Raw genomic sequence first — 27,673 nt, forward strand, 5'->3', positions numbered from 1 at the left:
ATATATATATATATATATATATATATATATATATATATATATATATATATATATATATATATATATATATATATATATATATATATATATATATAATATATATATATATATATATATATCTTTCTTTCAACACACCGGCCGTATCCCACTGACGCGGGGTGGTCTAAAAGGAAAAACGGAAGTTTCTCCTTTTACATTTAGTAATATATACAGGAGAAGGGGTTACTAGCTCCTTGCTCCCATATATATATATATATATATATTCTAGGTAGTAGGTTGGTAGACAGCAACCGCCCAGAGAGGTACTACCGTCCTGCCAAGTGAGTGTATAATGAAAGCCTGTAATTGTTTTACATGATGGTAGGATTGCAGGTGTCCTTTTTTCTGTCTCATGAACATGCAAGATTTCAGGTATGTCTTGCTACTTCTACTTACACTTAGGTCACACTACACATACATGTACAAGCACATATATACACACCCTTCTGGGTTTTCTTCTATTTTCTTTCTAGTTCTTATTCTTGTTTATTTCCTCTTATCTCCATGGGGAAGTGGAACAGAATTCTTCCTCCGTAAGCCATGCGTGTTGTAAGAGGCGACTAAAATGCCGGGAGCAAGGGGCTAGTAACCTCTTCTCCTGTATATATTACTAACTGTAAAAGGAGAAACTTTCGTTTTTCCTTTTGTGCCACCCCGCCTCGGTGGGATACGGCCAGTGTGTTGAAAGAAGATATAAAAATTCTAGGTAGTAGGTTGGTAGACAGCAACCGCCCAGAGAAGTACTACTGTCCTGCCAAGTGAGTGTAAAACGAAAGCCTGTAATTGTTTTACATGATGGTAGGATTGCTGGTGTCCATTTTTCTGTCTCATGAACATGCAAGATTTCAGGTATGTCTTGCTACTTCTACTTACACTTAGGTCACACTACACATACATGTACAAGCACATATATACACACCCTTCTGGGTTTTCTTCTATTTTCTTTCTAGTTCTTATTCTTGTTTATTTCCTCTTATCTCCATGGGGAAGTGGAACAGAATTCTTCCTCCGTAAGCCATGCATGTTGTAAGAGGCAACTAAAATGCCGGGAGCAAGGGGCTAGTAACCTCTTCTCCTGTATATATTAATAAATGTAAAAGGAGAAACTTTCGTTTTTCCTTTTGGGCCACCCCGCCTCGGTGGGATACGGCCGGTGTGTTGAAAGAAAGATATATATGATATAGGTAGCAGGTTGGTAGACAGCAACCACCCAGGGAGGTACTACCGTCCTGCCAAGTGAGTGTAAAATGAAAGCCTGTAATTGTTTTACATGATAGTAGGATTGCTGGTGTCCATTTTTCTGTCTCATAAACATGCAAGATTTCAGGTACGTCTTGCTACTTCTACTTACACTTAGGTCACACTATACATACATGTACAAGCATATATACACACACCCCTCTGGGTTTTCTTTCTAGTTCTTGTCCTTATTTCCTCTTACCTCCATTGGGAAGTGGAACAGAATTCTTCCTCCGTAAGCCATGCGTATTGTAAGAGGCGACTAAAATGCCTGGAGTAAGGGGTTAGTAACCCCTTCTCCTGTATAAATTACTAAATTTGAAAAGAGAAACTTTTGTTTTTCTTTTTGGGCCACCCTGCCTCGGTGGGATACGGCCGGTTTGTTGAAAAAAATATATATATATATATATGTATGAGTGAGCGAGGTGAAAGTGTTGAATGATGATGAAAGTATTTTCTTTTTGGGGATTTTTTCTTTCTTTTTGAGTCACCCTGCCTCGGTGGAAGACGGCCGACTTGTTAAAAAAAAAAAAAAAACTAATAATAGATAATCTACAGAAAACAATGCTCACAGACCTGAATGCAGAGTTCAATGAGACCATGAACATTGAGTGCCACTTCCATGAGGTCCATCAGGAAGGCAATGTGATCATGGGTTGGCAGGTAGTTGGACATGCCAGAACCACAGCCTGACAACATCTCGAGAACCTGGACAAAATACCCTCTAATTAGTATGATACTATAATGAGATCAATGAGAAGTTTAGGAGAGCTGTTAAGAAAAAATAAGGATGATTTTGAATAATGGCTCGAGGTTGATGCGAATGATCCAGCTTATTGTATTCAATTGGACAAGACTGCCCAGATAGCTTCTACCAATGAAGTGGAGAATCTGGATGAAGATAAAAGATATTTTCATGGTGAACAAAATAGAATACAATTCCTATTCTAAATGTGTAGATTTACTTATTAATCTTCCATTTATAACTGATAATAATGACCTGTGACATATCCACAACAGGTTAAAGGAGCTCCTCTACTCCCATAGTACAGCCTGCACCAAGACTTCCCTGGTAACTGAATTATCAGTCAGCTGTCGTTTCCTGTGGCCCTCAAGCCTACAAAACCATTACATCCTGTCTGATCAGGTACTACTGCAAAAAACTGTACAATTTATCTTGTGAAGACTTCTACATTTATGCTGAGCCTATTTCTTATTTCTTATATTGTATTTGCTAGCAGAATATAGAAGAGTCAAGAACCTTAGATGTTAGCATTGTTATAATAATGCATTAGTGTGCTGATAAAATACCTGGCATTCAAGTACTTTCCATTTAGAGATTTGAGATCTCTCAGCTCTATTCTTGAGAGCATATACAATCTGAGCATTCCTGAAGGAGTTATTATCTACTTGAAGATGATCAAAGAACTTATTCAAAAAAGAGGTTACTGGGGATCAAAATTATAAAAGAAAATGAATAAATTTGTGCACTTATTTAACACATTATAAAAATCTTTTAAACAGAGCAGTTTTGCATAGAATGGAACCTTTTTCGGCACCTGTTAACCGCAATATGAGAGGTATTCCTGTACTCCCCACCCTAATCCTCAAAAACATAATTTTTGCCCCACACCACACCCTGCATTATTCAATATTCGGTGTACAGTACCATAATTCATAAATAAAACAAAAATACCTATTTCAGAAAATAAAAAAAATCTCTATTTTTTACATTTTTACTCATCAAAATCCAAAGAAATCTATGTACTCAAAACTCTGAGTAATGATAAGTCAAAGAATCATTCAGTCATACTGTATTAGGAAAAAAGGAGAGGTTTTAATGACTGACCTGAGAAGCCACAGTACTAGTGATGTGATGCTGATCAAAGTAAGAAAGACCACAAAATTTACTCAAAATAGCCTCAAAGTTGAAGTCTCCCCTCGAAGATTTTTTAACTTTGCCACCTGAAAAAAATATTACACATTACAAAAAACATTTAAAAGAAAGAAAAAGATCAGATGGAAGAACATAAGAAATCTCACTGCTATTCCCCATTATTAATTGACAAAGATAATGACTATTTGGATTATTAACCCAGAGTGTTAGTAACCTAGGATAACACAAAAATCAATCAGTGTGGCCTATTTCCTTGCAGTCTTTTGGTCTTCTTCCCCAAGATACCTCAACAGTTGCCTAATGCCAAAGTTCCTACCTACTGTTAGGTAAATAGAGCAGCAGATGTAGGGAAACCTGCCCAACATGTCCATCCAACCCAGGTTCGAAGAACCAACAATGCACAGTTGATGTTTACCTTCAGCAATATCAATGCTGTACTTCTTGCTAAACAACTTGCAAATTTCCTTAGTAAGCTTCTTCACTGCAGCTCGTGCTTCATCCCTAGTCTTGCCTACACCATACAGCAACACGTACCGCTGAAAATAGTATCTTATCTTCAACATTCAGATATATAAAATACAATACATTAAGTAAAAGACATTTGGAAGAATTTATGAGTTAATATGTACTTGCCAACAAAAAAGATATATGTCAAAATGAATTCAGTGCCTCTCTACAGCAGTGCTTTGATACTGGTGAAAGGCTTCATACAAGAACCTGGAGCTACTCTCCCATTCCTTGGATCAAACATGAATACCTCCCATTCCTCAGACAATGTATAATCTCTTCAGGTTCAGTGCTTTCCCATGAATACCGTAATAATAATAATAAATAATAATCAACTATTGTTAGTTATAAAAATAATTAAACTTTTTTTAGTACTGTTAGTACAGTGGAACCTCAAATTTCGAACGTATCACTTATCAAACTCTTCGAAAATCAAACACTTTTTTCAAACCAACTTTGTCCCTATTATCAAACTCGCCCCTATTTTCCAAATGCCGGGTACCAGACCTACCTGGCAGCCTGCTCTGTCCACATCCCCACACAGGTGCCATGAGCCAGTCTGGTTTTGTTGATGCTTGAGTGAACACTAATCTGCACTCTCATTCAAACATTTTACGATTATTTCATAGTGTTTAGTGCTTGTGGGACTGTGAAATAAGCTACCATGGGCACAAAGAAATTTGCTAGTGGTACCCCTGTGCTAAAGAAAGTGAGAAACAACATAGATGTGAAGAAGAAAATAATACAGAAGTATGAGGGTGGTGTGAGACTTGAGTTTGCCAAGATGTATGGGAAAAACAAGTCGATCATCGGTTCTATCCTGGCAAAGAAAGAACAAATCAAGGAAGCTGATGTTGCAAAAGGTGTTACTATGCTAACCAAAAAAAGACCACAGACAATCGATCAGGTTGAGAAGTTGTTGCTGGTGTGGATCAAGGATAAAGAGATGGCAGGTGATAGTGTTTCAGAGACCATTATTTGCGAAAAGGCAAGGAAGTTGCATGCCGATCTGGTACAGAAAACTCCTGGAACCAGTGTTCATAGTGAATTTAAGGCTAGCAAAGGCTGGTTTGACAGATTTAAGAAGCATAGTGGCATACACTTTGCAACAAGTTCAGTGACAAACCATGCCCCATTTTAGGGAAATCTTAAAGAGGTGCCAGAAACAGAGGACTGTGGACAATTATTGTGTGAGACAGGGGATGGGTCTATGAAAGATGAGGTGAATCATAGAATTGATGAGGGGAAAAGGGTGAGAAGTGCACTTAGGAGTCTGTGGAGACAAAGAACTTTGTCCTTGGAGGCAAAGAAGGTAATGTATGAGAGTATAGTTTTACCAACGCTCTTATATGGGTGTGAAGCATGGGTGATGAATGTTGCAGTGAGGAGAAGGCTGGAGGCAGTGGAGATGTCATGTCTGAGGGCAATGTGTGGTGTGAATATAATGCAGAGAATTCGTAGTTTGGAAGTTAGGAGGAGGTGCAGGATTACCAAAACTGTTGTCCAGAGGGCTAAGGAAGGGTTGTTGAGGTGGTTCGGACATGTAGAGAGAATGGAGCGAAACAGAGTGACTTCAAGAGTGTATCAGTCTGTAGTGGAAGGAAGGCGGGGTAGGGGTTGGCCTAGGAAAGGTTGGAGGGAGGGGGTAAAGGAGGTTCTGTGTGCGAGGGGCTTGGACTTCCAGCAGGCATGCGTGAGCGTGTTTGATAGGAGTGAATGGAGACAAATGGTTTTTAATACTTGACGTGCTGTTGGAGTGTGAGCAAAGTAACATTTATGAAGGGGTTCAGGGAAACTGGCAGGCCGGACTTGAGTCCTGGAGATGGGAAGTACAGTGTAAAGCACCCTTCTGGCAAGACAGTGATGGAGTGAATGATGGTGGAAGTTTTTCTTTTTCGGGTCACCCTGCCTTGGTGGGAATCGGCCAGTGTGATAATAAAAAAAAATAATAAACAGGGGTCCAGTGACTCTCAAGCTGGTCCTATTGGCATTAAAAGACAGAGAAGGGAAGTAACCCCAGAGAGGGCTTTGATACCTGAAGTCCTCATGGAGGGGGATTCTCCTTCCAAACACTAACCCCAACTCCCTCTCTCCTCCTCCCTATCTTCCAGATGCCATCACCAATCTTCAATAAAGGTAAGTAAAAATGTTATTTTATATGTTTATTTACATTTATTAATACATAATTGAACACTATATTTGTTGTGCGTATGTAAAACTGTAATTAATCTATAAAATGTATTTTTTTGTGAATATTTTTGGGTTTCTGGAACGGATTAATTGTATTTCCATTATTTCTTATGGGAAATAATGATTCGCTTTTCAGACTTTTCAAATTTAGAACTAGCTCCTGGAACGGATTAAGTTCGATATTTGAGGTTCCACTGTATATCCTTTTTTTTTTTTGCATTGAACTTAAAAAAAAAAAGGATGATGTAACAGTAAGTCTTGCAGGAATAGAAGCCTTAAGTTATGGGCAAACTCTTGGTTGTCACTGCCATAGATTTTTATGCCATGGACTCAAGAGGCACAATGCCTTCCCTCTCCCATGCTGCCTACAGTTGCTTTCTAGGAGCATGGCATGCCTTACTCAGTGTGTGTACTGATCCAACTGTTGTCAGCAATGTATCCCATTATTATAATAATACAACTACTGAAAACTCTGCATCCATATCAACACAAGAACTACAGTCATCCACCCCAGCCCAGTAAAGCCACATCGCCCCACTCTACAAATTTCAGTATCAACAAGAAATAACAACTAGAATGTAAAGTAAGATAAACTCTATTAATCTGTATACAGAAGAATATTTAAAAAAAAACTGTTCTTCACTTCATATAAGGCACTTGTGTAAAGTGAAGAATACTCTCATAACACTCCTGTGTTATGAGAGCATTTACCACTATTAGTTGCAAAATCTTATGAAACTGAATATGTGCATTACACATATAAACAGCAGGGGCAGTGCCAAGGATGGGGCTTCAGCCCCCTAAATTCCTTGGCCCCCCTGGCACTGTCTGAGCAAAAGGCTAGTAACACCTTCTCCTGTATTTTTTTTTTTTTTTGTAACAAGTTGGCCATCTCCCACCGAGGCAGGGTGACCCAAAAAGAAAGAAAATTCTCAAAAATAAAATACTTTCATCATCATTCAACACTCTCACCTCATTCACACATAATCACTGTTTTTGCAGAGGTGCTCAGAATACAACAGCTTAGAAGAATATACGTATAAAGATACACAACACATCCCTCCAAACTGCCAATATCCCAAACCCCTCCTTTAATAAAGTGCAGGCATTGTACTTCCTGTTGCAACCCCTGAATGGGTTACAATGATTATTATGTATATATATAATGTATATTATCTTTTCATATAATTTTATATTGCTTATATTTGCGATAATAGCTAAATCGTAAATATTTTTTTTTTTTATTATTATCACACTGGCCGATTCCCACCAAGGCAGGGTGGCCCGAAAAAGAAAAACTTTCACCATCATTCACTCCATCACTGTCTTGCCAGAAGGGTGCTTTACACTACAGTTTTTAAACTGCAACATTAACACCCCTCCTTCAGAGTGCAGGCACTGTACTTCCCATCTCCAGGACTCAAGTCCGGCCTGCCGGTTTCCCCGAATCCCTTCATAAATGTTACTTTGCTCACACTCCAACAGCACGTCAAGTATTAAAAACCATTTGTCTCCATTCACTCCTATCAAACACGCTCACGCATGCCTGCTGGAAGTCCAAGCCCCTCGCACACAAAACCTCCTTTACCCCCTCCCTCCAACCCTTCCTAGGCCGACCCCTACCCCGCCTTCCTTCCACTACAGACTGATACACTCTTGAAGTTATTCTGTTTCGCTCCATTCTCTCTACATGTCCGAACCACCTCAACAACCCTTCCTCAGCCCTCTGGACAACAGTTTTGGTAATCCCGCACCTCCTCCTAACTTCCAAACTACGAATTCTCTGCATTATATTCACACCACACATTGCCCTCAGACATGACATCTCCACTGCCTCCAGCCTTCTCCTCGCTGCAACATTCATCACCCATGCTTCACACCCATATAAGAGCGTTGGTAAAACTATACTCTCATACATTCCCCTCTTTGCCTCCAAGGACAAAGTTCTCTGTCTCCACAGACTCCTAAGTGCACCACTCACTCTTTTTCCCTCATCAATTCTATGATTCACCTCATCTTTCATAGACCCATCCGCTGACACGTCCACTCCCAAATATCTGAATACGTTCACCTCCTCCATACTCTCTCCCTCCAATCTGATATTCAATCTTTCATCACCTAATCTTTTTGTTATCCTCATAACCTTACTCTTTCCTGTATTCACCTTTAATTTTCTTCTTTTGCACACCCTACCAAATTCATCCACCAATCTCTGCAGCTTCTCTTCAGAATCTCCCAAGAGCACAGTGTCATCAGCAAAGAGCAGCTGTGACAACTCCCACCCTGTGTGTGATTCTTTATCTTTTAACTCCACGCCTCTTGCCAAGACCCTCGCATTTACTTCTCTTACAACCCCATCTATAAATATATTAAACAACCACGGTGACATCACACATCCTTGTCTAAGGCCTACTTTTACTGGGAAAAAATTTCCCTCTTTTCTACATACTCTAACTTGAGCCTCACTATCCTCGTAAAAACTCTTCACTGCTTTCAGTAACCTACCTCCTACACCATACACTTGCAACATCTGCCACATTGCCCCCCTATCCACCCTGTCATATGCCTTTTCCAAATCCATAAATGCCACAAAGACCTCTTTAGCCTTATCTAAATACTGTTCACTTATATGTTTCACTGTAAACACCTGGTCCACACACCCCCTACCTTTCCTAAAGCCTCCTTGTTCATCTGCTATCCTATTCTCCGTCTTACTCTTAACTCTTTCAATTATAACTCTACCATACACTTTACCAGGTACACTCAACAGACTTATCCCCCTATAATTTTTGCACTCTCTTTTATCCCCTTTGCCTTTATACAAAGGAACTATGCATGCTCTCTGCCAATCCCTAGGTACCTTACCCTCTTCCATACATTTATTAAATAATTGCACCAACCACTCCAAAACTATATCCCCACCTGCTTTTAACATTTCTATCTTTATCCCATCAATCCCGGCTGCCTTACCCCCTTTCATTTTACCTACTGCCTCACGAACTTCCCCCACACTCACAACTGGCTCTTCCTCACTCCTACAAGATGTTATTCCTCCTTGCCCTATACACGAAATCACAGCTTCCCTATCTTCATCAACATTTAACAATTCCTCAAAATATTCCCTCCATCTTCCCAATACCTCTAACTCTCCATTTAATAACTCTCCTCTCCTATTTTTAACTGACAAATCCATTTATTGCTTTATATTCTTATTTGACTTATGTTGTTAGGATATACATAATATGTGCTCAGTTCAAGTCTTGATTGTCAAACTACTGTAATTATCGCTTGTCGCTCGTTATACTGCCGGCTTCTGAGCTGTGCTGTCCACTGGGCTATCACGTGATCGAGGGGGGGGGGTGTCCTCACCTCTCGTGAAGTATTCAGTCTGCTCAAGACTCTCTTGGTGGTTGTACAGATTGTCTGTCTCATTATTCTTGTTAGTTCTGTAGAACTCTGTTCACAGAACATTGTATAGACTTAGTGATTTTCGACGTTGTACTGAGGTTGTGTGTCGCTTAGACACTCTGAACATCTCAGGTCCTTAGCTATAGCTTCTGACCTAATTTTGTACTGGTTTCTGTGTATTGTCACAGTCAGGGTTTTTCCTATGCTGAACTTATATTCAGTAGTATGGGAGTTTTGTAACTTTTGTGGAGGATCTGCTGATGGTCCCTACTTAGTGTCGTACTTCCCATTTCCAGATAATTGGACTCAAGTCCGGCTATATAGTAAAGATCTCTAAGCCGGTTTTTTGTTTCCCTGAATCCCTTAACTAAATATTACCCTGCTCCACTCCAACAGCTCGTCAGGTCCCAAATACCATTCGTCTAAATTCACTCCTATCTAACACACTCCTGCACACTTGCTGGAAGTCCAAGTCCCTCACCCACAAAACCTCCTTTATCCCCTCCCTCAAAACTTTTCGAGGACGACCCCTACCCCGCCTTCCTTCCCCTACAGATTTATACACTCTCCATGTCATTCTACTTTGATACATTCTCTCTAAATGACCAAACCACCTCAACTACCCCTCTTCAGCCCTCTGACTAATACTTTTATTAATTCCAAACCTACTAATAATTTCCACACTCCAAATTTTCTGCATAATATTTACACCACACATTGCCCTTAGACAGAACATCTCCACTGCCTCCAACCATCTCCTCACTGCAGCATTTACAACCCAACCTTCAAACCCATATAAGAGTGTTGGTACCACTATACTTTCATACATTCCCTTCTTTGCCTCCATAGATAACGTTTTTTGTCTCCACACATACCTCAACGCACCACTCGCCTTTTTTCCTACATCAATTCCATGCTTAACCTCGTCCTTCATAAATCCATCCGCTGACACGTCAACTCACAAATATCTGAAAACATTCACTTCTTCCATACACCTCTCCAATTTGATATCCAATATTTCTTTATCTAAATCATTTGATACCCTCATCACCTTACTCTTTTCTATGTTCACTTTCAACTTTCTACCTTTACACACTCTCCCAAACTCATCCACTAACCTTTGCAATTTTTCTTTAGAACATCCCATAAGCACAGTATCATCAGCAGAAAATAACTGTGTCAATTACCATTTTGTATTTGATTCCCCATAATTTAATCCCACCCCTCTCCCGAACACCCTAGCATTTACTTCTTTCACAATCCCATCTATAAATATATTAAACAACCATGGTGACATTACACATCCCTGTCTAAGACCTACTTTTACCAGGATGTAGTCTCCCTCTCTTCTACACACCCTAACCTGAGTCTCACTATCCTCATATAAACTCTTTACAGCATTCATTAACTTGCTACCTATTCCAATATATATATGTATACATATATATATATATATAATATAATATATATATATATATATATATATATATATATATATATATATATATATATATATATATATATATATATATTTTTTTTTTTTTTTTTTTTTTTCAACAAGTCGGCCGTCTCCCACCGAGGCAGGGTGACCCAAAAAAGAAAGAAAATCCCCAAAAAGAAAATACTTTCATCATCATTCAACACTTTCACCACACTCGCACATTATCACTGTTTTTGCAGAGGTGCTCAGAATACAACAGTCTAGAAGCATACACATATAAAGATACACAACATATCCCTCCAAACTGCCAATATCCCAAACCCCTCCTTTAAAGTGCAGGCATTGTACTTCCCATTTCCAGGACTCAAGTCCGACTATATGAAAATAACCGGTTTCCCTGAATCCCTTCACTAAATATTACCCTGCTCACACTCCAACAGATCGTCAGGTCCCAAGTACCATTCGTCTCCATTCACTCCTATCTAACACGCTCACGCACGCTTGCTGGAAGTCCAAGCCCCTTACCCACAAAACCTCCTTTACCCCCTCTCTCCAACCCTTTCGAGGACGACCCCTACCCCGCCTTCCTTCCCCTATAGATTTATATGCTTTCCATGTCATTCTACTGTGATCCATTCTCTCTAAATGACCAAACCACCTCAACAACCCCTCTTCTGCCCTCTGACTAATACTTTTATTAACTCCACACCTTCTCCTAATTTCCACACTCCGAATTTTCTGCATAATATTTACACCACACATTGCCCTTAGACAGGACATCTCCGCTGCCTCCAACCGTCTCCTCGCTGCTGCATTTACCACCCAAGCTTCACACCCATATAAGAGTGTTGGTACTACTATACTTTCATACATTCCCTTCTTTGCCTCCATAGATAACGTTTTTTGACTCCACATATACCTCAACGCACCACTCACCTTTTTTCCCTCATCAATTCTATGATTAACCTCATCCTTCATAAATCCATCCGCCGACACGTCAACTCCCAAGTATCTGAAAACATTCACTTCTTCCATACTCCTCCTCCCCAATTTGATATCCAATTTTTCTTTATCTAAATCATTTGACACCCTCATCACCTTACTCTTTTCTATGTTCACTTTCAACTTTCTACCTTTACACACATTCCCAAACTCATCCACTAACCTTTGCAATTTTTCTTTAGAATCTCCCATAAGCACAGTATCATCAGCAAAAAGTAACTGTGTCAATTCCCATTTTGAATTTGATTCCCCATAATTTAATCCCACCCCTCTCCCAAACACCCTAGCATTTACTTCCTTTACAACCCCATCTATAAATATATTAAACAACCATGGTGACATTACACATCCCTGTCTAAGACCTACTTTTACCGGGAAGTAGTCTCCCTCTCTTCTACACACCCTAACCTGAGCCTCACTATCCTCATAAAAACTCTTTACAGCATTTAATAACTTACCACCTATTCCATATACTTGCAACATCTGCCACATTGCTCCTCTATCCACTCTATCATATGCCTTTTCTAAATCCATAAATGCAATAAAAACTTCCCTATCTTTATCTAAATACTGTTCACATATATGCTTCAATGTAAACACCTGATCTACACATCCCCTACCCACTCTAAAACCTCCTTGCTCATCCGCAATCCTACATTCTGTCTTACCTCTAATTCTTTCAATTATAACCCTACCGTACACTTTTCCTGGTATACTCAGTAAGCTTATTCCTCTGTAATTTTTACAGTCTCTTTTGTCCCCTTTCCCTTTATATAAAGGGACTATACATGCTCTCTGCCAATCCCTAGGTACCTTCCCCTCTTTCATACATTTATTAAACAAAAGTACCAACCACTCCAACACTATATCCCCCCCTGCTTTTAACATTTCTGTCATGATCCCATCAGTTCCAGCTGCTTTACCCCCTTTCATTTTACGTAATGCCTCACGTACCTCCCCCACACTTACATTCTGCTCTTCTTCACTCCTAAAAGATGGTATACCTCCCTGACCAGTGCATGAAATTACTGCCTCTGTTTCTTCCTTAACATTTAAAAGTTCCTCAAAATATTCTCGCCATCTACCCAATACCTCCATCTCCCCATCTACTAACTCCCCTACTCTGTTTTTAACTGACAAATCCATATTTTCCCTAGGCTTTCTTAACTTGTTTAACTCGCTCCAAAATTTTTTCTTATTTTCATTAAAATTTCTTGACAGTGCCTCTCCCACTCTATCATCTGCTCTCCTTTTGCACTCTCTCACCACTCTCTTTACCTTTCTTTTACTCTCCATATACTCTGCTCTTCTTATAACACTTCTGCTTTGTAAAAACCTCTCATAAGCTACCTTTTTCTCTTTTATCACACCCTTTACTTCATCATTCCACCAATCACTCCTCTTTCCTCCTGCCCCCACCCTCCTATAACCACAAACTTCTGCCCCACATTCTAATACTGCATTTTTAAAACTATTCCAACCCTCTTCAACCCCCCCCCACTACTCATCTTTGCACTAGCCCACCTTTCTGCCAATAGTCGCTTATATCTCACCCGAACTTCCTCCTCCCTTAGTTTATACACTTTCACCTCCCTCTTACTTGTTGTTGCCACCTTCCTCTTTTCCCATCTACCTCTTACTCTAACTGTAGCTACAACTAAATAATGATCCGATATATCAGTTGCCCCTCTATAAACATGTACATCCTGGAGCCTACCCATCAACCTTTTATCCACCAATACATAATCTAATAAACTACTTTCATTACGTGCTACATCATACCTTGTATATTTATTTATCCTCTTTTTCATAAAATATGTATTACTTATTACCAAATTTCTTTCTACACATAGCTCAATTAAAGGCTCCCCATTTACATTTACCCCTGGCACCCCAAATTTACCTACTACTCCCTCCATAACATTTTTACCCACTTTAGCATTAAAATCCCCAACCACCATTACTCTCACACTTGATTCAAAACTCCCCACGCATTCACTCAACATTTCCCAAAATCTCTCTCTCTCCTCTACACTTCTCTCTTCTCCAGGTGCATACACGCTTATTATAACCCACTTTTCACATCCAATCTTTATTTTACTCCACATAATCCTTGAATTAATACATTTATAGTCCCTCTTTTCCTGCCATAGCTTATCCTTCAACATTATTGCTACTCCTTCTTTAGCTCTAACTCTATTTGAAACCCCTGACCTAATCCCATTTATTCCTCTCCACTGAAACTCTCCCACCCCCTTCAGCTTTGTTTCACTTAAAGCCAGGACATCCAGCTTTTTCTCATTCATAACATCCACAATCATCTCTTTCTTATCATCTGCACAACATCCACGCACATTCAGACTTCCCACTTTGACAATTTTCTTCTTCTTATTCTTTTTAGTAATCTTTACAGGAAAAGGGGTTACTAGCCCATTGTTCCCGGCATTTTAGTTGACTTTTACAACACGCATGGCTTACGGAGGAAAGATTCTTATTCCACTTCCCCATGGATATAAAAGGAAAATTAATAAGACCAAGAACTATTAAGATAAAATCAAAGAAAACTCAGATGAGTGTGTATAAATAAATGTGTACATGTATGTGTAGTGTGACCTAAGTGTAAGTAGAAGTAGCAAGACATGCCTGTAATCTTGCATATTTATGAGACAGACAAAAGACATCAGCAATCCTACCATCATGTAAAATAATCACAGGCTTCGTTTTACACTCACTTGGTAGGACGGTAGTACCTCCCTGGGTGGTTGCTGTCTACCAACCTACTACCTAAATTCATTAAATTCATTAATGCAATGAAAACTCCCCTACCTTTATCTAAATACTGTTCACATATATGCTTCAATGTAAACACTTGATCTACATCCCCTACCCACTCTAAGACCTCCTTGCTCATTTGCAATCCTACATTCTGTCTTACCTCTAATTCTTTCAAATATCATAACTATTTCGCTAGAACTCCATTTTTTCTATCGAATGAGTACAAGAAACCACCCATTTACCGATTTCAACTATCCAATACAGTGGTCAGAATTTAGCAATTTTGCCAATTTCACACAAATTTCAAAATATGCCAATTTCCGAATAGGGTCCAGAATAAACAAGACATACATTCTTGGCTGTAAAATAACATTTCTTCTGTTCATTAGTCATGTCTCCATGCCCCTCTTACATTCTTTTGCTTTCCACTTTGAATTTTTATTCTCACAAAAAAATAGAAGATTTACGGTTATGCAGACTACTGCATTGATGTAGAAATGGTATAAATAATATCAGCGCACTTGTGAAAGAATATTAGACTCACCAGTTGACGTGTATTGGACACATAGCATGATTTGTTTGCTTTTGAACTTTGGTAAAAATCGAACATTTCTGCTACTTTGAGCTCAATTTCAAGGTACTTTTCTTTGTAAAAACCAGTCAAATTCACCTCAATTTCTGTAATATGTCTTCCATTCTATAAAATGAGACCAGGAAAACTAGAATACAACAATAAATACCATACGAAAATATAGTGCAAAGTCGCTGTTTTAATCCAAAAATACAAAGTTTTTTTTTTTTTACTGATTACGCACTGTGTGCTGCAGGATTTTTTTTATACTGCGCACACTGACCACATAGACCCATTCTTTCATATGTAGGCCTACCAGCTTTCTCTCACTAGATTTGAGGGCGCTAGAATTTTGGCGTACTAGTACGTCAAAAACCCTGGCTCGTAAGCCATACTAGTACGGCCGAAACCCTGAAAGGGTTAACATTTCTGTCATGATCCCATCAGTTCCAGCTGCTTTACCCCCTTTCATTCTATGAAATGCCTCACGCACCTCCCCCACACTCACATCCTGCTCTTTTTCATTCCTAAAAGATGGTAAACCTCCCTGGCCAATGCACGAAATTACCGCCTCCCTTTCTTCGTCGACATTTAAAAGTTCCTCAAAATATTCTTGCCATCTACCCAATACCTCCAGCACCCCATCAACTAACTCCCCCACTCTGTTTTTAACTGACAAATCCATTCGTTCCCTAGGCTTTCTTAACTTGTTTAACTCACTCCAAATTTTTTTCTTATTTTCATTAAAATTTCTTGACAGTGCCTCTCCCACTCTATCATCTGCTCTCCTTTTGCACTCTCTCACCACTCTCTTCACCTTTCTTTTACTCTCCATATACTCTGCTCTTCTTATAACACTTTTGCTTTGTAAAAACCTCTCATAAACTACCTTTTTCTCTTTTATCACACTCTTTACTTCATCATTCCACCAATCACTCCTCTTTCCTCCTGCACCCACCCTTCTATAACCACAAACTTCTGCCCCACATTCTAATACTGCACTTTTAAAACTATTCCAATCCTCTTCAACCCCCCCCCCCCCCCCCCCCAACTACTCATACTTGCACTAGTCCACCTTTCTGCCAATAGTTGCTTATATCTCACCCGAACTTCCTCCTCCCTTAGTTTATACACTTTCACCTCTCTCTTACTTATTGTTGCCATTTTCCTCTTGTCCCATCTACCTCTTACTCTAACTGTAGCTAAAACTAAATAATGATCCGATATATCAGTTGCCCCTCTATAAACATGTACATCCTGGAGCCTACCCATCAACCATTTATCCACCAATACATAATCTAACAAACTACTTTTATTACGTGCTATATCATACCTTGTATATTTATTTATCCTCTTTTTCATAAAATGTGTATTACTTATTACCAAACCTCTTTCTACACATATCTCAATTAAAGGCTCCCCCATTTTCATTTACCCCTAGCACCCCAAATTTACCTACTATTCCCTCCACAAAATTTTTACCCACTTTAGCATTGAAATCCCCAACCACAAGTACTCTCACACTTGATTCAAAACTCCCCATGCATTCACTCAACATTTCCCAAAATCTCTCTCTCTCTCCTCTACACTTCTCTCTTCTCCTAGTGCATATACACTTAATATAACCCACTTTTCACATCCAACCTTTATTTTACTCCACATAATCCTTGAATTAATACATTTATACTCCCTCTTTTCCTGCCATAGCTTAGCCTGTATATATTACTAAATGTAAAAGGAGAAACTTTCGTTCTTTCCATTGGGCCACCCCGCCTTGGTGGGATACGGCCGGTGCATTAAAAGAAAGAAGAATCTGGCACTGTCTGCCATGATCTCACCTGATTTATCTCATGCATGTAAGCATCATCTTGTGGCAGAGGGAAATGTTGTGCGTATACCAAGTGTCTGGGAGGTCTTTGTTTACCTTCTCCTCGAAGCTCTCCTCTTCCTCCCGTGCCAGACTCTTCCAGACTAGTGTCTACGGCAATTTTTTGAACCATCTTTCCGAGATCTTCATCAATATTGTCTGTCCCATCCTAAGACAATATATTTAAGATCTGAATTGTTTTTAATTACTTATTGCAAAAGTCACTAACTATGATACTTTCTTCTGTTACATTTTTAGTTATTCTATTTTTGCAGTGAAATGCAGATTTTAAAAAATTGCAAACACATTTCATAGAAAAATTTATATTTTTACATCACCTACTGTTTTTACTATTGCATTATATATATAGTAATTGTACCAAATGTATTGGACAGTATCAAGGCAATATATTAAAATAAAAAACAGCCTTTACTTCTTTCTTTTCTCCAAAGGAAGAATCAGCCTTCAGATCTGGAGTGCCTGTAGCAAGGTCACCACGAGAGATGAGAGTACACATGTATGTATCATGGCTAAACACATCTTGACGAATCAGTTCCGAAAACAAGAGAACCAAGTTCCCAAATTCCTGTGATCTTACTGATAAAGCATTCTCATCTGTTGACAGAAAATACAAAGAGGTCTCAAAATGCAATGATGATAATCTATAAAAATGAAAACTTGTATATATAATTTAATTCATATTTTCTGCCTTAAACCTAACTAAACTATTGCATTCAGACTTTAAGGTAATTAATGATCACATGCAAAATTATGATGGCAACTACAGTATGGTATATATCACATAAGCATTTTAAGTATTTTGACATATAAGCAAAAAAATAGAGCTTGTCATTTTTATAATATATTAATGAAAACAAAGAACAATTCTTCCTAAAAAAAACTTTACCAAAATTGACAAGTATATTTTTAACATTTTCATATACAAAATATTAAAAAATACAAAAACAAATGTCCACAAAAAATACATTCACATTCTATACTGTGCCCTACAATGCACATAAACAGATAACAACCACAGCACATGCTAGGTTAGTAAACACATGAATAGCCTGAAGAAATTTAAACAAAGACAACTTTCACTCATTACCATACATGACCAAGCCTCGAGTCAGCCTCACCAGTGTGCAGCTGAAATTGAACCAAAGAAAGTGAAGACAAAAAGCACCAATCAGGAGGTAAGCCTCCTGACTGGTGCTGAAACTGTGAGGCTTCAACTGCAAGAAAAACCCAAGTAAGCTAAAGCTTGTGCCCTCAAGGAATGCACAACACATGGTGATATCAAAATATACAACATGCTCAGAGGCAGAAACTGAGCACTTTAGAGGGAATGATGTAGAACAGGAGGACATGAATGAAAACTGAACAGCCAAATGAGTCAGATACCAAAAAGCATTTCTACAACGTAATAGCAGGGAACAATGTAAATAACACAAAAGCTGACCCAGACTCTACACAGGGATTCATATATGAATACATGAAAAATTATTGTGATTTCAACTAATCAATGTCAATCAAGAAGTGGACTCAAAAGCTGAAGCTCAAGCTACCATCATTACCTCTAACAGGCACTGTAATTATGGGAACAAGCACAAAATATTCAGAACACATTACATAGCTGCTTGCACACTAACAACAAACAAACAAACACAGGGAATTTACCATACACAGGAGCCTGGGTATCTAAAAACTTCAGCAGGAGGTTTTGAAAGATGCACCCGCCTGGTGTTACCATTTGATTCGAGGTGACAGAATCTTTCTCATCTGGAAGATCATTTTCAGCTGATGTGACATTATTTTGCCTCTTCTCCAACAAGCGAGCAACAACCAGAGCTCGGTGCTCCCCACAGCGCTGCACCGACACTGCCCACTCACACAGCGTCCGCACAATAGCCTCATCATTATTGTTGCTAGTATTATTGCCACTGACGTTATTTATTGTATAAGTATTGCTACCACTGCTGCTGTTGCTGTTTGGGTTCTATACATAGTAAGAAAAATAAGATCACAATTATTGTTTAGTTAGCAAACTGTTTATCACACCCATTTTATGAGGTTTTCAGGAATCAGATTTTAAAATATTATTAAGGAATCTCTAATGATAATGAACATAAAGAATGGAAGTCACAATGCCATGACTGGAGCTATTTATAAGTAACCCAATTCACAGGTCAAATGGGGAGGCACAGCAAAAGTTAAGGCATTCTCCTCACCTCTTCAACATGACATGTCTTTTGGCTTTCTCCAATTTTTTTCCTCACTTGCAACTTGATAATGGGCCAGGATGAAATGAAAAGTCATCTAAAAACTCCTAACCAAATTGTGGATTAATTCTGAATAAAGTACATAATATTAAATGAGATACCAAAAAAGTAGAGATACGACAAGAAGCGTGGTAATAGTGCACTGAAGATAATTATGGTTAAGAATATGAATATGATGGCACTGCAACTATGATGTTGTGTTACTGAAAATGATGCATTATATTACTGAGTACAATACATTATATTACTGAGCACAATACTTACTGTTCCCTCACTGTAGCACACAATACTACAACTTGATTTTCTCTAACATCACTGCAGTATATAATACCACAGTTTGACTTTTTCTACCATAACTATCACAAAATATTGTAGTTTGACTTTCTCTATCATCAATAAGATTATACAATATACAGTACATATACAGTACATTACACTGCTGTACTTGTAATATATATACATATATCTGTGACCAGTTTCAAGGTAAAGTCTAACCTCACTTATAAATTATCATTTAACTTTCTGTTATTTTACAAACAATACAGATCTGTACTTCACTCTGAGCACTAACAAAAAAGGTCAATGCTCTTTCTCATATTACATACTGTATTATACTGGTGACTGCTAAAGCAGAGTTTTCCTGCACCTTTTCTCTATGTACATTATGTAATTTTTTTAAACACATTGGCCATCTCCCACCAAGGTAGGGTAACCCATAAAAAAGAAGATGCACCTCACCCTCATTTGTTTAATCACTATCTTGTCAGAAGCATGCTTACATGACAACATTACATAAAAAAATACCTCATTGATGTTCCACACATTTACCAATCTGAGTAGAAACTATGCAAATAAAGGAATTTCAAATTTGGAAGTGTCTACCAAAATATATCAAAATCTCTTCAAATAAATTTTAAGATACAGCACAAATGTGCATAAAAGTTGATTCCATTATTATTGCTACAGGATATTTACCAATATGATATTTATTACATCAGAAATAGTCATTATTTTTTATCTCAAAGACCATTTGCTAAAGCAGGGTGACCCTATGAGGGAAAACATAATCAACATTATTCACTCAATTGCCATTTTGCCAGAAGTGTTGGCATCACAATTCAGAATAACCTTTGACTGCAACATTTGCCAGAAGTGTGCTGACATACACAATTCAGACTGCAACATCCCCTCCACAAAGAGTCCTAAAAGATGAAAAATGGTTAAGCCTTATACATTTTCTGAGGAAGACCTTCAGAATAAACTTGAATAACTATACAGTCCAACATAAAGATTAGCACTCAATACACAAAATTTACATAATCCATCTTCCATCAATATAGGATGACCTAAAGAATGAAATATGCTCACCAACACTCATGAAATCACTGTTTTGCCATAAGCACATAGACACTGCAAATCAAGTGACCCTTCAAAACTCCAATATTCTTCAGAATGCAAGCACTGTACAAGACATAAAAAATATGCAGTGAGTAACAATCAATGGGAAAATAATGAAAAAAAAAAAATCATTGCATCATGTGATCTGACTAAAGTAGAAAAATTCTGAAAAAAACCCTGCTCCATGTATTTTCAATTATTATTATTATTATTATTAATTTTTAACACACTGGCCATCTCCCACCAAGGTAGAGTGACCTGAAAAGAAGAAAAATTAATCATCACTCATGCCATCACCATCTTGCCACAGACACGCAGACATTACAGCACTGATGCCCATAAAAATTGCAATATCCCCACCCCTCCTTCAGAGTGCAGAAATTGTACTTTCTACCTATAGGTTAACCATTTTCCCTGAATCCTTTCTTAAATGTTTCCTCACTCACACACTAACAGCATGTCAAGTCACAGAAACCACTTATCTCCACTTGTATCTAACATGCTCACATAAGTCTGTTGGATGTCCAAGCCCCTTGCATACAGCAGCTCCTTTACCCACTCCCACCAACTTTTCCTAGAATGACCCCCTTCCCACCAACCTTTCCTAGAATGACCCCCTCCCACCAACCTTTCCTAGAATGACCCCTACCCCTCTTTCCTCCCACTACAGAGTTATATGCCCTCCAAGTCATCCTATTTTTATCCATCCTCTCTAAATGTCCAAACCACCTCAACAACCCCTCCTCAGTCCTCTGGATAATACTTTTAAGAACCTCGCACCCCCTCATAATCTCTAAACTAAGAATTCTCTGCATGATATTCACACCATATATTGCCCTTAGACAATATATCTCCACTGCCTCCAGCTGCCTCCTCATTGCAATGTTTAACCCGTAAACGGTCCAAATGTATATGTATATACGTTTTTTCAACATTTGATAGTATGTAAAAAAAAGTAGATCCTTTTTTTTTTTACCTTTGAAAACGTGTAAAAAAACTTTGATCTACGTTTTTTTTTTTTGTTAGATTTGAAAATATGTAAAAAAAAAAAAATGTAGATCTACTTTTGGAGCACTACTACGAGTTATTAATTTTATTACTATTATTATATTTAAGGGGATGCTCTAAACACATAAGGGCCATATAGCACCTGTGGAATGGGATGAGTAGTGGATAATCAGACTTGTTCCAATAAAGTGGAGAGTGGCTCCAATTCTTCAGATTAAGATCCCTTCATCAGCACCAAGGCACCCACTGAAGGGATTTATATTTATAGTACTTTCAGCAGAGTACTCTCATGAAGATTTAATAAATAAAAGCAACTGGGAAGCTTAATTTTAAGCATTTTTTGTAATTCTCAACACGTGTAAACTCTACCTGAATAAGGAGATGGACAGTGTGCTAAAAAAAGCTTTTTAGGAATAACCAAATTTGAAAATAAAAATACTTACCTCATTATTTGCTTCCTTTGTAGAGCCAAAAATCTTATTGTATAAAGTGTCAAGAGAGTTATTTGAATCTACACGATCGAAGCAGTGGCGATCTAGTGCATCGAGAGCTCCCAAGACCCTATTTATTGTAGATCCTGTTGATAGAGGCACAGATGCTACAGCACCAAGATAAGAATACTGGGTTAATATCTCATAATAAAGTCAGAATCATTTATATTCAAGTGTCACTATAAAAAGAATTAATACAGCAAACCCTCACATAAGGCAGTAGTTACAGTCCGGAAAACTGCCGCATTTAAAAATAGTTGCAAAAACTGAAGAACACATGGAAAAAATAAGGTTATGCTCCAAGACTCTGAAGAAAGTAAGGGTAGTTTAATTTTGAAATTGATATGATAGTATATATGCTTGTTACAGACTTAACCAGACTCTTAGTCAACCATTGACACTAAACTTCGGGAAATACACACTAAAAGGTAAAAATCCTTTTAAAATTGAGAGTGGAAGTCAACCTGTAATGGCATCAGAATTACTTTGCAGAGGTCATGCATGCAATTAGAGAACTTGGGTCACAACTGTTCCAGTATATACACATGACCTGCCTGCATGATCAATATGAGTTCTGATGGCTCAGTGGAGAGAAAGAAAATAAAATACATTATTCATAACACGTATGCCAAGCTTCTGAATGTGCTAGTAGTTCAAAGTTGCAGTTGAGGCTACCTAGAGCCTGCATTGTGACTCAAGCTGACAGCCAAACATACAGTACTTCATACACACCCAACGTTAGCAATTTTAAGAGAGAGTGAAACAGTGAAAAAGACTGAGAAATATGCAGAGCGAAACACACAAATAAGTAATTGTATAAGTGATGAATATTGATACAGAAAACTTGTCCCTCAATATAAATAAAGCAATTAGTATGCAAAGAAGGGCAGGAAGAGTGCATTCAAATGCTATCTGGTGTAACAAAGATGAAAATAGTAGCTTAGTAAAAGGAAACTACCCCTGGCTTAACATTCTGTTAAGAACTTCCTGTGCCACAGAAGTGGGATGATGTATAGTAAAACTGAGTCGAGTTAACATGCACCAGAAAGAAAAAGGGGTTACAGGGTTTACTGTATAATACAAGAGTATAATATGTATGTGGAGTGAAAACATTTTTGTATACATTCAACTCTACTATACGATTAATTTATTCATCAAAGCCACAATTTAGACAAACCTGTAACTATGGTTTCTCTAGTTTCATATAATATTGTTCATGAGTGACTTATAAAACAATTTAAAAGCACAGGACTTAATCTTACCAGTTACATTAACAGCATATTTATCCAATGACCAGCGATTCTCTGCAGCTCGACTCCGTTGTCTGATGTGCTCTTCCATCATTTTCAGCTGAACCCTGAAATTTCAAAGTCTCACCAATGATACTGACAAACCGAGCATTTACATTACATTAATGATTCATAAAAGAAAAGTGTATACAGCTCTTCATTTTTAAGCTTTGTATAAACCAGTGTTAGAGGATGATCACATCCTGGGTTCCAGTAGGAAAGAAACCAGGCAAGCCTGTTTATCCTGTCAGGATTTCCCTGCAAAGAGTGGTGTGAAATGTGAAGATACCAGGAGCTGACTGCTCTCTCCTCTGGTGATTTCCTGTGAAGGCTAGGTGGCACTGCTAGCCACTTTAATACCACCTGTATATATTTGGCAGAAGTAATGACAGATCCTGTGATGTGTATTGGTCTGTGACTTGATCACTCATGAAAACCCATTAACATTTACAGTTATGAAAAGCTGAGCTAACTTTTGCAATATGATTCAAATTCTCTTACCTGTAAGCAATTATGTATTTAATATGCCTGATCTATCACTTTAGTTCTGGTAAGTCAGCACAAGATTTTAAAGTAACCACATATTGGTTGAGTCATGGTTGATAGTTGCTTATTTATATAGTATCCCTTGATGAATGCAAACACAGTGCACATGCACTGCTCTGGGTGGTTATTTGTGGAAGGATGGTAATTGCTGTGTACCTTTCAAGAAGGAGGCAAGTGCTTTAGCTAGCATGATTTAATTAATAAGATATCAAAATTGCAGCAGCCTCTAGTGAAGTGGTTTTTGTAGATTTTCCCCTTCCTTAATAAGTTTGGCCTTCAGTCTAGCAAAACCCTTGGCACACTCATTATCCCATATGGGAAATACAAAATACTGGACTAGCAGGCCCACTGCAATGTCCTACTACCCCTATCATCAGCACCTGACTAGCGGGCTCACTGCAATGTCGTACTATTCGTATCATCAGCACCTGACATACTTTTTTTTATTGCTCTTACCTCACTCTCCATGAGTATATATACGTGTAAAAGGTATCCACTCCATGATTAGACAAAACTCAACCCTGAGCAAGGCATATTACCCATAAAAGTTTGTTCCGAATATTGTCTTTACATCTGTACTTGTGGGTATTACCTGTATGTTACCTGTAACCTATATACAAAATCTCCGGTGCATTCCTCCACATGCAACTACATATTATTTTATTTCATTTGACATGAATGGGAGTTACCAAATCAGAAAAAATAATACTTTATTGTAACGCAGTCAGAAAATATTGATGGTAAAGCGTATCACGCTGTCTCACCGGACATGTTGGTTGTTGTAGCGAGGAGGCATAGGCAGATCAGAGGGGGCACAGGGAAGCACATCAAGGGGAGACCCAGTCAGCCAAGAGGAAGCTTTACCCTCACCAGCATTGTTCCACACCAGTGCAGTTGGACAGTCAAGGGTAATTGCCTGTTAATAAAAAAATGTAACACTAGAGATTATTTAATATGGCAATTATTTTTTGCTGGAAATAAGAAAGACAGTAGTACATAAAATAATAAAAATTATAATAATAATATAGTACAGTGACTTTTGTTAGAAACAAACTATTGCATTTAAAGCTCTGCAACATAAATAAAAGTTAAACCAAACAGATTATCCTAAGATGAGGGAAAAATTCAAAATGAAATCATTTAACAACTGTGGAAGGTGCTAGAGAGTCATGAAAAAAGAAAGGATTTTAAACCAATGCAGAAAAGTAAAGTAAGGAATGGGTGGGATGGTTCATGGTGGGAGGATGGAGGGACTAGCAGGTGACACCCTCTTTTTCTTCTCCCTACCATGGCTTGGCTAACTCTACCCACACACCAGTCACCCTCTCTCCTCATGCAATTATCTTCAGCACTTGTCTCCACACTATTATAAACTGAACAATTAAAAGTTAAGAAAGGGATCAGGAGTTAGAGTTCATCTCCATCCCATCCCCTCCACAAAACTTAAAATGATAATATATATATTTTTTTTAACATTTAAGCTGTTTTCCACCAACGTGGGATACAGCCGTATATATACAGCCGGTTTGTTGAAAGAAGACTAATTATATATATAGACATCTAATAATAACAAGAAAATAAAATACAGGGAAAGACAGGACCTCAAAAATTATCATTTACATTTTAATATTAAAAACTGACTTGCAAAAATAGCTAACAAATACAATAACATCAGAACCATTTTTTGTTTCTACAATAAACATTCAGATGTGACCTAAAAGTAGACCACTGTTAAATTTTAAACATCTTTTCTACCAGTGCTATTTACAATACTGTATGTTGATTTCTCCAAGAAATACCTGGATGAAGCAGGATGCAGCCAGGACAACTGGACGATGCTGGTGGCAAGAGAGTAGCTCCTGGAATGTTGCTGCCAGAGGGTTTATTGTTGGGCCTGATGGCTGACTGGTCCCAGAACCTTGACCACTTACACCAATTCTTTAGAGTAAAAGTATTCTGTCAAGTTTTCACAAAATACAGGAGAGAAGCTTGCACATGATTTTGGTCTAAATTTTTATTAATACTAAAATATTAACTAATTTTTAGCATTTTAAATATATTACATTCAGGAAAAAAGAGACAGCCATATGTACACTGTTACCCATTATTGCTGTGGTTGACAGGAGACTGTGGCCTGGGTGAAGAGTATCCAGAGTCGTGACACAACTGGGCTAGTTTAGACGCTGAATAATACGCAAGTTTACGTGAAAGGTACTCTGACTGTGTGATGTCATCAAGGTACTGCAAGGGTAAAGGCAGCACAACACGAAGAACAACGTCATGCTCAGTTCCTCGCCATCGTACAAACGTTTCCACAATCCATTCTAAAAGTTCCTGACGATCCAGTAAGCCTTCCTACAATGGCAAACAAACAATTACTGAATAATTCTTACTTTTATATTAATAATATCTGGCATGACCTCATGCTGTCCCATCCCCCTTTCTGGATATTAGTGTTGTAGTGTTATCACAAAATTTTCCTTCATGTTAGACATACATAGGTCCCTAAGCCCAGTCTGCTTTTTACACTAGTTATCAATAACAGCATCTTAGGATTTTGAAGTTTTATTCTCCAAAACCTGCTCCAACAGATATAGATAACAATACTGTTGTCATTACCACGATTATAATCCTGGTAGGCAAATAGAATCAGAGCACATATTATTCTGATACAATTCAGGGAGTTCACTGCCTGATACTATATGAAAATGTTTGCAAAAGAAACATCAGTGGTTTGTAAATACAGATATTCCAAAGTTTAGAGCAAAATGATTATCCATGAGTCCCTGACTTCTAATTCATTACAGTAATTACTTAGGTACAGTAAGTAATATTCCTTCCTTTTTTATCCACTTTCAACAGTAAGTGAATGCTATGATTCATTCCTAAGCTAACTTGAATTTCATCAATAAATTCAATAACACAATACAGGATGTGCACCTGATACATAAAGTGTGCTAACTGAAGACAGTAATTCCAGTTACGAAGAACATGAGTCAGCTGTGCAGTAGTTGGCTGTCCTGTTCCAGTAGCCGCTGGTGCTCCACTCCCAGAACCGGAGAGTCCTGAAAATAGGGAAAAATAGGACAAACTAAATTTTAAATTAAAAAAATTCAAGATGCCATGGACATTTAGGTTATCATTCCTATACCAAGCACATACAGTAGAACCTCATATCTATGGGTTCAGTTTCTGCAGTTTCAGTTATCTGTGGTTTACCATGGCCTGAAAATAACTCTTAATTTTGCTTAATAATGGCACCAAAGTGCAAAAGTAGTGATAATGGCAGTTCTTCAAAACCTAAGAGTAACAGGGAAGTGCTTCCCATCAGTGAAAAATTCCTACTTCTCCTTTTACTGTGAATAATTTATCAACTGAACTTTATCACGGCTATGTACATATGTATGTATGTATGAAAGTGTATAAACTAAAGGAAGAGGAAGTTAGGGCGAGATATAAGCAACTATTGGCGGAAAGGTGGACTAGTGCAAGTATGAATAGTGGGGGAGGCGATGTTGAAGAGGATTGGGATAGTTTTAAAAATGCAGTATTAGAATGTGGAGCAGAAGTTTGTGGCTATAGGAGGGTGGGTGCAGGAGGAAAGAGGAGTGATTGGTGGATTGATGAAGTAAAGGGTGTGATAAAAGAGAAAAAGTTAGCTTATGAGAGGTTTTTACAAAGCAAAAGTGTTATAAGAAGAGCAGAGTATATGGAGAGTAAAAG

At 38.0% G+C, this 27,673-nt stretch overlaps 1 protein-coding gene across 1 annotated transcript in view; it reads right to left on the bottom strand.

Annotated features, from left to right (window-relative positions):
- Positions 1 to 27,015, bottom strand: part of LOC138851498 (mediator of RNA polymerase II transcription subunit 12-like protein) — a gene marked incomplete at its 5' end in the record, with an annotated part of 103,615 nt that extends 76,600 nt beyond the window's left edge. The window contains 12 exons of the mRNA XM_070080693.1: positions 1,855 to 1,986; positions 3,128 to 3,243; positions 3,591 to 3,711; positions 16,908 to 17,105; positions 17,370 to 17,551; positions 18,617 to 18,935; positions 22,068 to 22,222; positions 23,378 to 23,472; positions 24,715 to 24,866; positions 25,750 to 25,888; positions 26,052 to 26,305; positions 26,891 to 27,015. Coding sequence (XP_069936794.1) covers positions 1,855 to 1,986; positions 3,128 to 3,243; positions 3,591 to 3,711; positions 16,908 to 17,105; positions 17,370 to 17,551; positions 18,617 to 18,935; positions 22,068 to 22,222; positions 23,378 to 23,472; positions 24,715 to 24,866; positions 25,750 to 25,888; positions 26,052 to 26,305; positions 26,891 to 27,015 — 1,988 coding nt within the window. The remainder of the gene's footprint in view (positions 1 to 1,854; positions 1,987 to 3,127; positions 3,244 to 3,590; positions 3,712 to 16,907; positions 17,106 to 17,369; positions 17,552 to 18,616; positions 18,936 to 22,067; positions 22,223 to 23,377; positions 23,473 to 24,714; positions 24,867 to 25,749; positions 25,889 to 26,051; positions 26,306 to 26,890) is intronic.
- Between the last annotated feature and the right edge of the window lie 658 nt (positions 27,016 to 27,673).

Source organism: Cherax quadricarinatus, unplaced genomic scaffold, assembly GCF_038502225.1.
Source record: "Cherax quadricarinatus isolate ZL_2023a unplaced genomic scaffold, ASM3850222v1 Contig793, whole genome shotgun sequence".
NCBI classification, from domain to species: domain Eukaryota; kingdom Metazoa; phylum Arthropoda; class Malacostraca; order Decapoda; family Parastacidae; genus Cherax; species Cherax quadricarinatus.